The sequence below is a fragment of the Carassius carassius genome, chromosome 19, assembly GCF_963082965.1.
Source record: "Carassius carassius chromosome 19, fCarCar2.1, whole genome shotgun sequence".
Taxonomy (NCBI): domain Eukaryota; kingdom Metazoa; phylum Chordata; class Actinopteri; order Cypriniformes; family Cyprinidae; genus Carassius; species Carassius carassius.
In genome coordinates, this window is record NC_081773.1 from 28,230,952 (window position 1) to 28,243,939 (window position 12,988).

The 12,988-nt window shown below is 37.2% G+C and overlaps 1 protein-coding gene across 12 annotated transcripts in view; it reads right to left on the reverse strand.

Moving 5' to 3' along the window:
- The window catches only part of LOC132095506 (tensin-1-like), a 244,394-nt gene that overhangs the window by 104,592 nt on the left and 126,814 nt on the right, over positions 1-12,988 (reverse strand). Inside the window, exon 1 of one of the 12 annotated variants that reach the window (XM_059500574.1) lies at positions 12,026-12,392. The exons of the other annotated variants lie outside the window; for them this stretch is intronic. Coding sequence (XP_059356557.1) covers positions 12,026-12,046 — 21 coding nt within the window. The 5' untranslated portion in view covers positions 12,047-12,392. Of the gene's footprint in view, positions 1-12,025; positions 12,393-12,988 lie in introns of those variants that run through there. 12 annotated transcript variants of the gene reach the window in all.

The window sequence follows — 12,988 nt, forward strand, 5'->3', positions numbered from 1 at the left end:
TTTTTATTTTGTGGCAGAAACGGGCTTCCATACATTTCCTCATATTTGGCAATAACACAAATTTTAATATATAATGAAAATATACTGTCACTTATGAAAAACGTGAAGTTCTGAAGTTCAAAGTGGTTAAAAAATGGTCATGAAAAACTAAACTTTTGCTGTTTTTTGGCAAACGCCTGGGTTTAGTGCTGCGTGATCCTGCATATCAGCAGAACGGTGGGGCCTGGGTTTCCTGCCTTTATTTCACTGCCCGGACCATAAATCAAATGTAAAAGCAAACAAGCGCACAGCAGCTCTGTGCCAGCAACCCCTGAAACAGGCCTGCTTTCTATAAACATTCCTCAGGGAGACCGAGCACTGATAAGACCTCCACATACTCCTGAAGATCACAAACCCCGCCTCCGTTTCCCATCAGCACCGTGTACGACCATCTAAATATTTCACATCGTGTTCAGCGGCTCACTGGCTCTCCACTGCTGGAATGTCCTCATGAACAAGCACAATATCTAAACCTCACACAAGAGTGGAGCATCTACCCCTTGCCCACAATTCAATTTCCACCATTCCATTTCAAATGATGGATTCGCTGTGTCCTAATTCGCCCATTTGTACCACACTCTAAAAGAATGTGCTCTTTTGTACAGAAAAAATACAAATTTATGAGTGTGTCACAGAATAGTAAGCAAGATCTCCTAATTGCGTTTTTAATAGACCACTCAGTTGCTTATTTAAGTGCATCCCATGACTGTTTAAACTGCCCTGTCCAACATTTTGTCACAGTTAACACACATTTCCACATCCTTCCATTTCCTACCGTATTGTGGTAAATCAAATCACCGTAATAAAGCAGTGCGCTTGTTCATGACCAGATTAAAAACTAGACTTGCAAAGAGGAGTTGTTTACTGCAGCTGTTTAAATGCAGCAGCTGCACAGTTCTCTAGAGTAAATGTTGATGCAAACTCCAATATATATATATATATATTTTTTTTTTATAAATAAGAAGCCTTTACACAAATGGGGCTTAAAAATGAGGCTTGAAAAAATGCATCATCTTATAAAATGAATGCACACAGGATGGATCACAACTGATTCTGCTCTAAAAGTGGCCGCATTCATATCTAACGGCATATGTACAATGATGATTAAAATATATCATCATCATAAGAAAAAAAAAACTATTTGAGAGTGTGTTTTAAGGTCAGTCGGGTCGCTTTAACATCACAATACATGGTGGCAGAACACAAGGAAGAGAAGCACAACACATGATTAATCACTCCTGACGGGACCAGCAGACTGGAGGACTGGCATGTTCGAGTAATTACTGGGGACAATACTGCATACAAGCCCCAAAAACTGAACCTCAAAGCTGAAAAACCTCAAACAGGAACAGAAGCGGCCACCCCTCATCTCCAACAGCGACGGTGGGTTTCGAAAACCAATTTTTTTGAGAAACCGAGCTACTTGATTGCACTGAAATTTTAAAATGCGGCGATCGTCGAGTCTCCATCTAGACATATTTCTGGCTGAACTTGCCACGCTGGTACTCGCGCACACCACAGACCCTCCTCCGTACGGGCTTTGGTCAAATTGATTTGGTTCGGTGATTAAATCCAGTGGTGAACTGCTGTAGACTTATGAGAATTTCCAATCAGATGAACTCCACAATCTAGAATCAGCTGAACAGTCACTGCGGAACAAACAAGACAACATTTCTGCAGACTTTTATCACACTTTCAACAGCGATTTTAGTGGAAAATCTGTGGAAATCTCTGTTAAACATAACCAGAGTACTACACTCTTATTGGCAGCTGAAGGCATTATTACATTAACCAAACAATTTTATAAACGAAGATTTTTGCAAACTTATAAATGACAGGATTCCAAATCTGCGTTCTTAACTGCTGATTAGAGGCTACCATGCTTGCACTCTCTCCCAAGATCTCTTCCAAAAACCCTATCGGTTTATCAAAGACAAAAATGTCCCGTTAATATGCGCAATTATGGTTTGTCTGAGCGATTCTGTTTAATATCAAACGGTCTGGAATTTTAACAAGTAAATCAATTATAGCCACTAAACATTAGTTCCTCATAAGTGCTTTGAGTTTTTAAATCACTGCGACCTCTCTTAGTCTGAATAGAAGCTCTAGTGTGTGAAACTGTCCCAAAGACTGGATTTTTTAACTAATTCTGGCCCAAATTACTTCCTGTGGGCCTCTTAGCAGGTCTACAGAGTGCCAACTCTCCTAAAGCTGCTTAGAAAAGTGATCTCCACCCATCTGAACCGCTGTCCTTTCTCTCCGAATGCCTGTCTAATGAAATGCACAAGCAAAAGTAACGCTGGCATAATCCACCTCAAACCAAGTTTCCAATTCATTAAGGAAGCACAAATCAAGTCAAAGATGCCATTACTGTACTGTATCTTTTATGGCCAACATTAGTAATATAGAGTAGAGGCCAAATCATTTTCAGAAACTGCTTACATTTTATTACATTTATGACCTCTACTTCTTTGGAAGTGATGAAACTGCACAGTCATTTTTAATAGACTTTCACATATTGACCAGGCTTATTAATTCTACCATTATCAGCATTTGCCATAAAGTATTTAATTTCAGCAATTATACACACACACACACACACACACACACACACATATATATATATATATATATATATATATATATATAGATATATATATATATATATACAGGTCCTTCTCAAAAATTTAATATTGTGATAAAGTTCATTATTTTCCATAATGTAATGATAAAAATTAAACTTTCATATATTTTAGATTCATTGCACACCAACTGAAATATTTCAGGTCTTTTATTGTTTTAATACTGATGGTTTTGGCATACAGCTCATGAAAACCCAAAATTCCTATCTCAAAAAATTAGCATATTTCATCCGACCAATAAAAGAAAAGTGTTTTTAATACAAAAAAGTCAACCTTCAAATAATTATGTTCAGTTATGCACTCAATACTTGGTCGGGAATCCTTTTGCAGAAATGACTGCTTCAATGCGGCGTGGCATGGAGGCAATCAGCCTGTGGCACTGCTGAGGTGTTATGGAGGCCCAGGATGCTTCGATAGCGGCCTTAAGCTCATCCAGAGTGTTGGGTCTTGCATCTCTCAACTTTCTCTTCACAATATCCCACAGATTCTCTATGGGGTTCAGGTCAGGAGAGTTGGCAGACCAATTGAGCACAGTAATCCCATGGTCAGTAAACCATTTACCAGTGGTTTTGGCACTGTGAGCAGGTGCCAGGTCGTGCTGAAAAACAAAATCTTCATCTCCATAAAGCTTTTCAGCAGATGGAAGCATGAAGTGCTCCAAAATCTCCTGATAACTAGCTGCATTGACCCTGCCCTTGATAAAACACAGTGGACCAACACAAGCAGCTTACATGGCACCCCAGACCATCACTGACTGTGGGTACTTGACACTGGACTTCAGGCATTTTGGCATTTTGGCATTTCCTTCTCCCCAGTCTTCCTCCAGACTCTGGCACCTTGATTTCCGAATGACATGCAAAATTTGCTTTCATCCGAAAAAAGTACTTTGGACCACTGAGCAACAGTCCAGTGCTGCTTCTCTGTAGCCCATTTCCTGCACACGCCTGTGCACGGTGGCTCTGGATGTTTCTACTCCAGACTCAGTCCACTGCTTCTGCAGATCCCCCAAGGTCTGGAATCGGTCCTTCTCCACAATCTTCCTCAGGGTCCGGCCACCTCTTCTCGTTGTGCAGCGCCACACTTTTTCCTTCCCATAGACTTCCCACTGAGGTGCCTTGATACAGCACTCTGGGAACAGCCTGTTCGTTCAGAAATTTCTTTCTGTGTCTTACCCTCTCGCTTGAGGGTGTCAATGATGGCCTTCTGGACAGCAGTCTTACCCATGATTGCGGTTTTAATGAACCAGGCTGGGAGATTTTAAAAGCCTCAGGAATCTTTTGCAGGTGTTTAGAGTTAATTAGTTGATTCAGATGATTAGGTTAATAGCGCGTTTAGAGAACCTTTTCATGATATGCTAATTTTTTGAGATAGGAATTTTGGGTTTTCATGAGCTGTATGTCAAAATCATCAGTATTAAAACAATAAAAGACCTGAAATATTTCAGTTGATGTGCAATGAATCTAAAATATATGAAAGTTTAATTTTTATCATTACATTATGGAAAATAATGAACTTTATCACAATATGCTAATTTTTTTAGAAGGACCTGTATATATATATATATATATATATATATATATATATATATATATATATATATATATATATATATATATAAATAATTTGTATTAGTTTATAATATTTTATATAATAATATGTATTTAATATATAGTATAATACTTATAAAATAATACACATTATAATTATATAAAAATAGATATGATAATCTTTTAATATGTTGACAATTTGTATTTTTTCTACATTAACGACAATTTGCTTATATTACTAATATATATATATATATATATATATATATATATATATATATATATATATATATATATATATATATATATATATATACACTGCATAATGCATTATTACATAATTGATATTTTATACTGTACACAAAAATGCTGAAAATATTTTCATAATACTTAATACTTCATAATTCACTAAAACACACACATACTGTATGATAATCTCAAAATAAGCATATATTATCTGCACTCTAAAAAATGCTGGGTTAAATACAACCAAGTGCTGGGTAAAATATGGACAAACCCAGCAAATTGATTTTTTTTTTATCCTGTTGCATTTTAAATAAAACCCCATTCATCTGAATTGACAAACTATTTGTATTCAAGGTGAAGATTTCAATCTTCCTGAAACAAGTTGGTTGCAACAACCTCCTTAGGTTAGCAAAACCCTTAGAGATTATTCATTTATGATGGGATTTCTTATCTCAAGGCTTCATTGCAAGCGGGCCCTGTGCTTTCCGACTCGTGTGATCCCAATCTTCCTGACGGGTGCTCCATCAACCCCGGCGTGCTGAACGTGCTGCCCGCCAACCTGCAGTGAAAAACAATCTAAGCAAGCAGCGGCGCTTTGTTTCCGCAGAGCAAACGCATTCATCCGTTTAAACTGCAGCAGGCTGTGAAGATGCGGCAGGGGTCTTAAATCAACCCCCTCCCAACCGTCCCAGAGCCTCAGCTTCTACGCAGGAATGTCGTGGCGCGTGTTTCTGCCTCCATCTGCATCTCCTCCCAACACTTCACATCCAACCATTTGGCGGAGACAGACTTCAACTTTCTAATGCCTGAAAACCTCTTAAAGATCGTTGCTAATTTGCTGTGACCTCGTGAAAAGTGGGGCCCAATCAAAACAGCTCCATGTTGGTTACATTTTGGCTATCTTGTCAGATTTCATGCTCGCTGGCAATCTAATTTAACAACCCTGGAGAATGCAGACGTCTTGAATGCATTTGCTCTGGTGCCATTCGAAAACAGTGGCTCTTTTAACATGGTAGTCAACAAGGATTACGAGGAAGTCTATCTGTCTGAAGATCATGAAGCCGAATGGAAACGTAACTAGGTGTAAGTGATGGTAGGATAACATAGACATGATCAGGCCCAGACTGCATTTTTTAGCAAAAACGGTAGAATTATGCTAAATGGAGCTGAAATGTAATCAAATATATAATAAACAAACAAGGTGCAGTGAGTATTTAGAACTAGTGAACAACTGGGTGTGTGTTTGTTTTTGTTTGGGCGTAAAATTTATATTTATAAATTACAAATATTTATACATACAAATTCAAAAATTTTGCATCACTTTTTAGAAAAAATATAAAACATAAAAATAAATATTTCTATTTAGCAAGGAAGAATTAAACTGAACAAAGGCGAAAGTAGAAACATTTACATTGTTACAAAAATATTCTATTTCAAATAAACACTGTTGTTTACAATTTTCAAAAGTTCAAAAGAACTTTTTTTCCACAAAAATATTAAACAGAACATTCATAAAAACTGATTATTAATTGATAACAATACAATATTACTTGAGCACCAAATCAGCATATAAATAAAACGGAAAAGATGAATAAAAATTAATATAAACTGTATTACTGTATAATAATATTTTACAATATTTCACTGTTTTTATTGTATTTTGACAAAAATATATTCAGCCTTGGTTACAATTTGAGTGTTCTTTCAAAAACATACTGTAAATTATATATTTTAAACAAAAATGTGTGTTAATTTCACCCATTATTTATTTTTTTCAGTGATTGATCTAAAGTGCAGGATGGCCAACATAAACAAAATGAAATGATGCAGCGATTGAGCAAATACATAAAACTGCTGAAATGTATTTATTTACATACCACATTTCTCCACATCTCCCTGCTAAATTCTGCAAGCACAGATTCCATGTGAGTCTTGTCATAAGGCAAACATCTGCAGTAAGCAGCATGCTATTTGGAAATAAATATTAGTTTTCCCTTGATAAGACATATGAGAAGTACAAGCAGGACCTGCTTCAATATAGAAGGAAAGAAAAGAAAAACCCTAGACAGTAAAGAAAGTTGTTTTGTCATGGTATGAATTTGGGGTAAAGATCTCCAGGTTTGATGCAATGAGAGTTAAAACATGGCACGAGAATGTAAACAAGCTTAACGACACTCAAAAAATACTCTCAAATTTACGAGTCAGTTACGAGTCCTATCATTTACCTCCAAAGCTGTAATTTCTGTTTATGCATGTTGCGAATGCTTCTTAACAAGCCCACATGCACAAACCAAACTGCTCTTTTGCATAATCCGCTGGTATATTTGAACATCCACGTTGGATGCTGCTTTTCTAAGAGGAAAAGTGAGTCGATCTCAACATTGGATGGCTGGCCAAACTCTCTAATGGCAGAGATGCAGATTTATTTATATGGCGGAATCCAAGCCGACACTAAATACATCATCCAGCCATGAGATCAAATGATCCTTGAACTTCCATAAGAGCCCATTTTTTTTTAAATTCACATTTATCACAAAGAATTCCACACTGGACAGTGTTAGAGTGCTGTGGATCTGGATTCGTCTGCTTTGCTATGTGTAAGTGGGAAATGTTGGAACTGCAGTAACAGAGGAGCTCGAGGAGCCTATAAATCACAGCTGAAGCCAACAGGAGGTATGCCGAAGAAAACTCTCTTGCGATGATTACCAAGAAACCAAGCGTAGACCATAAAGCAAAGGAAAGCGTCTTCTCTGCATGTCTTGTTAATATTTGAAATCACTAGCGAAAATCAGCCAACAATTTACCAATAACTATCACAGCTCATTTTGCTTTTTTTTTTTTTTGCATTTTCTAAGTAGAATTCTGTGGAACGTTAAAAAGAGTTAAACATGATAAAAATGCATTAATTAGAGTGAGGAATTTGTCCGAATGAAGAATTATTTAATTAAGTTGAAAATGTTTAATCAAACCAGTAATCAGAAATATTTTTTATGATTTTTATTAAGTCTCTTTTGCTTACAAAGGCTGTATTAATTTGATTTAAAATACAGTTCATCTGAAATATTCTGAAATATTCTTACTGACTTACTAAAAAATCCTACTGACCCCAAACTTTTGAACTGTAGTGTAATTTCCAAACTGTACTAGAGTTCTGTAAATCTCTACTGTGAAGCGCCAATATTGGCAAGCATAATAAACTTACTTAATGAAAACTTATATAAGGAAGTTGACTGATATAGACGCAATGGGATGTGTATAGCTTTGTGAATCTGCAGAGCTTTCTGTGGAGATCTGCATATTCATACTCCGTGTGGGCCTGCCAATAACTCACTGGCAGAAACAGAAACTTTCTCTTAGAAGAAAAAAGCCTTCAGCATCAAACGGTTGGCAGCGATCACGGATCAGACAGCTTAGCAGGGAAACTAACAAAATGTTCAGTTAATTAGCCCTTTTGGATTGACCGCAAATCTCCTTCTTTCATATCTGAGTCACTGCAGGTTCTTAAGCTCCATCAGCTGATAGTTTTACTGATGCTTCGGCATGCATTGAAACCTGCGTGAAGCTCTCATACGAGATCAAATACAGTAGAATATGCAGCACATGCAAAAATGAACTGATAATGGAGAAAAATGTGCAGAACTCAAATGGAGTTGGAGGAATAAAACACATTTGTTATGAGGGAAACTGAAACCATCTATTTCCCCCTCTCGCTATCTCTAGATAATGATAAATACACTAGATGTGTTCACAACACCATTATTTCTTTTTCCCCTCAATTTGAGCCAAATTAGTCAAAATTGCATCTGCAAACATGCCAAAAACAGAAAGTGTGCATTCTTTCCCATGCATGAGGTTGAATGGACGAGAGGGGAACAAACAAATCTATAAATGTTGCAGACATTGCACAGATGGCATGATAACGCTTTACAACACCAGATCGTCATCAGAGTTTTGCCAAATGAGAATTTGCAATAACTGGCCTGGTACTTGAAAATCCATGAGGTTCATCTAACCTCTGATGCCATAAACACATTAGTTGAGTCTGCAGCATCATAAATAACCGACACTAAAGAGTCTGGCGTCTGACATTTAAAATCATTGTCTGTCCTGACCTCTGGGTCATCAGGTTATGTCTGGTCAATGGAGAAAAAAAAAGCGTTTGAGCAAGGGTGAATGTTATTAAAATATGTCCAGGTCATTCATTTTACACACACACACACACACACACATATTATATATATATATATATATATATATATATATGAAAGAATAAAGAAATAATGAACATTTACCACCCAAATTCTCATAAACAATGTGTCCAGAAGTAGGCTTGCCGTGATAGACGGTGTTGATGGTGTTTACCGGTTTAAAGTCGCGACAACAGTTACATCACTTTCCCACCGTGACACCATTCCCACCGTCGTTTCGATTTTTTTAAGTATTTGTTTTTTTCTTAAAATATTTATTTGAATTAGGTAAAAAATAATAATTAGAAATAATTTAGTTTAAAAGAAAGCATACACTATAATTAAAAACTGAACGCAGCTACAATGTTTCGTGCCAAGAGGCAGTCACATCACAGATCAGCATAACCACGTCATCTCTTCTCCCTGTGCTGCATCTCATTAAAGATGACACATTGGCCACATCGGAAGAGGACGGCCAACTGACAGCCAACCTGAAAGCCGGAATTATATCTATTTTAAGGGGGTCGCACACCGGACGAGAAGCGCAGCAACACATCTTTAAAATTCGAACACATTGTTTTCTATGAGTGTATGCACACTGGCAGCAACTTTCAGCGTCTGTCCGCGGCGCCCAGCTACGACTCGGGATGCTGTTCATATTCCTGCCGCACCACAGAGTGCCACCTGCGTAGTTTTATATAAAATTAGCTGGAAATTGAGCTTGTGCGTATAGAATGTGCGTGTCCTGTGTGCAATGCCTTGAGATGTCCTAGACGCGGCGCAGCGCTTCTCATCCGGTGTGTGTTGCTTTCAGCTCTGCCAGAAGCAAGCCGGCAGCTCATGCGCAAGACAATATTCCTGGACCCGCGCTACCGGGATGACTACGACCAGACTGTTGAAGAAACCGAGAAACGGCCATTCTCGGTAGGAAAGCGCAGTCAATGCACCCCATGAGAGAAGAGAGAGAACAAAATGAGGAGGAAGCAGACATCGAGCCGCAGCCCAAAAAATAAAAAAAAAACTCTGAAAGCACTGTTAATAAATGCCAATTTATAGTATTTTTATTTAGTAAGTTTAAATTTTTATTTTATATTCGTTTCTAATTTATATGGTTTTATCTTATTTAAACTTTTTGTAATTTATTTAGCCCTATTTTATTTTCTTAATCATTTTAAAAATATATTGGCGAATATTGGCTATGCAGTAAATGTTCTATGGTTCTTATATGTTTGGGTCCACATTTTGCAGATTTTCAGGTTTTTTTTAGCCTATACATGGTGGTATTTTTATTCGTTATGTTAATAAAAGGTCTGTATTTAATATCAGTGAGTTTTTTTTTTGTTTTTGTCCATTCAAGCAATTGACGCCGGATTGCCAATTGCCACTAATTCGAAAGTGAATGTATGACGTGCATGCATTTATAAGCTATTTTAAAGCAAGGAAGCGAGGAAAAGAGGACACCCCCCCCCCCCCCCCCCCAACGGTGATACCGGAATAACCGGTGTTGTCACATGTCGATTAACCGGTGGGAAATTTTCCTCACCGCGGCAACCCTATCCAGAAGGCAATAATATTTATCATACAAATTCTCTTTACCGTAACAAGTCCAGAACATTCAAATACAATAAAATAAAACAAAATTTACCCACAAATTTGCATTACCGTAATGTGTTACCATTATATTCTGAAAGATTTTTTTACTACTGTAACAATAAACCTTTAATGTATATTAAAAAAAAATCTTTAAAGAAAATCAGAATAATTTAAAGGCAGATCATCTGATGTACAATTCCATTATGAATTTAATAAACAGCCTTAATAGCATTAGTAATGTCAAAACAGAATCTCATGAAAACAATTTAATTGTAATAAAAATAAAATGAAGAAAAATGAAAAGAAATAATAGAAGTCTGCATGTTATTTTAGAGTGTTTCTTATTTTTGAAATATGTCCAGGACAGGTTCGTCACAGGTTTGGTGGGATGCATATACAGAAGAGAACGCCACACGCCGTGGTGCTGGTCTGCAACACAGGAGGACGGCTATTGTTCAGCATTTTACAGCAGCTTTGTCAAGCTGTCAGACGCATTTGTTACAGCAAAAAAGGGAAGCTCTGAAAACATGCCACTCAGAGACCCGAATCAAAGCTGAGTGTCCTCGCTGTGAGACCACAGTGACACCTGCACCAGACCGAAGACTCACGCAAAACACTGACAGCGGAGTCTGAATCCAGTTCTCACTCTACACTCTCAGCACATAAACACAAGCAGACAACCAGCATATAATTAGGACCAATTAAGCCAAGTCACATATATTTATATAACAAAATGCATATGAATGAAAATTCATCAATTGTAAAAGCAGCTCTAGAGAAGAGAATAGTTTCATTATTCAGCTCAAGTTCAATGTTGATTCGATTCCGTTCAATAACGGTGTCATTGTTGCAAATTTAGTATCATTATCCGGCTCAATTTAGTTCACATTTTGAAGGCTAATGAACTTTTTAAGTTCATTATGGAAGCTGTAAATCTTCCTAATATTTAAATGCAATGCCTTTAGATACAATGAGCTGGGTCTCATGCCAACAAAACCAAACAAAAAAACAAACAACATTACATAAATGAAAAGACAAATTACTACAGCAAAGAGAAAGCTTTTCAGTAAATGATGACTTCAATTTCAGTCTATTCCTCACACGAAACAATTGACGACTTCAGATATCTTGAAGTATAGTCATATAGACTTTTTTATTCTAATTCTACAGTGTTTTCTGTCATTTTGAGAAGTTTAAAGGTATGAACTCTTCTTCAAAACATCATTAAACAAAGTCATAAAGATTTGATGATGAATAAAGACTAGGTAAATTTTTTAGGTGAACTATTCCTTTAAAATTCCTTTAAAAGCACAAAAATGTTACAACAAGTCAACTCACCTTTATTTCTATTTTATACAAAACAGATTCAGAATCAACTGTGGAAACTCAACCCAGGAGTTCAGATTCTGCTGTAAAGCACAATCATATGAAGACAAAGTGTCAATATTTAGCTCAAATCAGTTCAGCTTTGGTTTAGTTTAGTTACACCAGCAGCTTGATTTACTTTCAGCATCGAGTCTCATCCCAAAGCCAGCTTTTGGGTCTTCTTGACAACACCACACAAACCTACAAGAGCTGCTTGACTGTTCTCTTCTCACACGTTCTGTAGTCTGAGCTCGACTTAAACACGTCTGCGAGCACTTAGTCTCTGTCTTTACACAGAACAAGCAAACAAACCATCAGAGGCACACACACGCGCAGCTCCGAGAGCAAATGAGGTTCAAATTCCCCAGATATCTGAGGAGGTTCCCAGCTCCCACGAACTCCCTACCTGAAACACAGCGGTGGCCATCCTCAATGGGTGTGAATGTGTGTGTGTGTGTTTCAGCCACAGCGCTGCATTCTCCTCCGAGCTGAGAGTGTTGCGGGATCGTCCGGTCTGGATCTTCGGCAGTGCAGCGCACCTTTCTCAAACACACGCTGTAATCCAGCCAGCAGGAGTGAGTGTGTAGATATAGATGTAGATGTGCGCAAACACAGTGGTTTTCTTGGCTTCCCGAGAAAGGCTGAAATGTTGACTCACATTCCCTGTTCGCTCTAGCCAAAAAAAGAGGACCATAAAAGATATTCACACTTTATATGGCTATGGACTAAGAGAGGAGGTCAGATCCTGACGCAGCACCTACAAACTCAATGAGCGCACGGCACGGACATCTAGGAAGTCTAGCTGCAGGCTACTGCCATTCCCCTTTCCCTCTCACTTGTTTGCCCTCCCTTTTTTGCTCTCTCTCTCTCTCTCTCTCTCATTCTCTCCCTCCCTTTTGCTCACTGTGAGCATTTATGAAACAGACAGGGGAAAAAATCCTTAGAAAAATATACACAAGGTCTAAAATTAACTCATCAAGCACCAAATGCATGGGGGGGTGGTTATTTTTAAGCAAAATTACACATCAGTTGGCCAGTTACTTTAAAAGTGCATTTGTTAATAATATTTAGACTAATAAAAGAGAGAGAACTTAATAGTTTAAGACAACCAGGTTCAGAATGTCTCAATTTGTTTTTCTAGGAGAGTTTTGAATTTTCTCAACTTTTTGTTGGATAAGCTGAAAACAACTGAAAAGTTGACAAAATTATAAAATCTCGTGAAGCTGGTTGCCTTATACTTTTAAGTTGGCAACTTTTTTTTTTTTTTTCTCAGTATACTGTATATATAAACAATTTTTAAAAGCTTTTTTCATATATATTCATACACACATTTTTTAAAGTAACATTTAAATCTATTTGTGAAATCTTC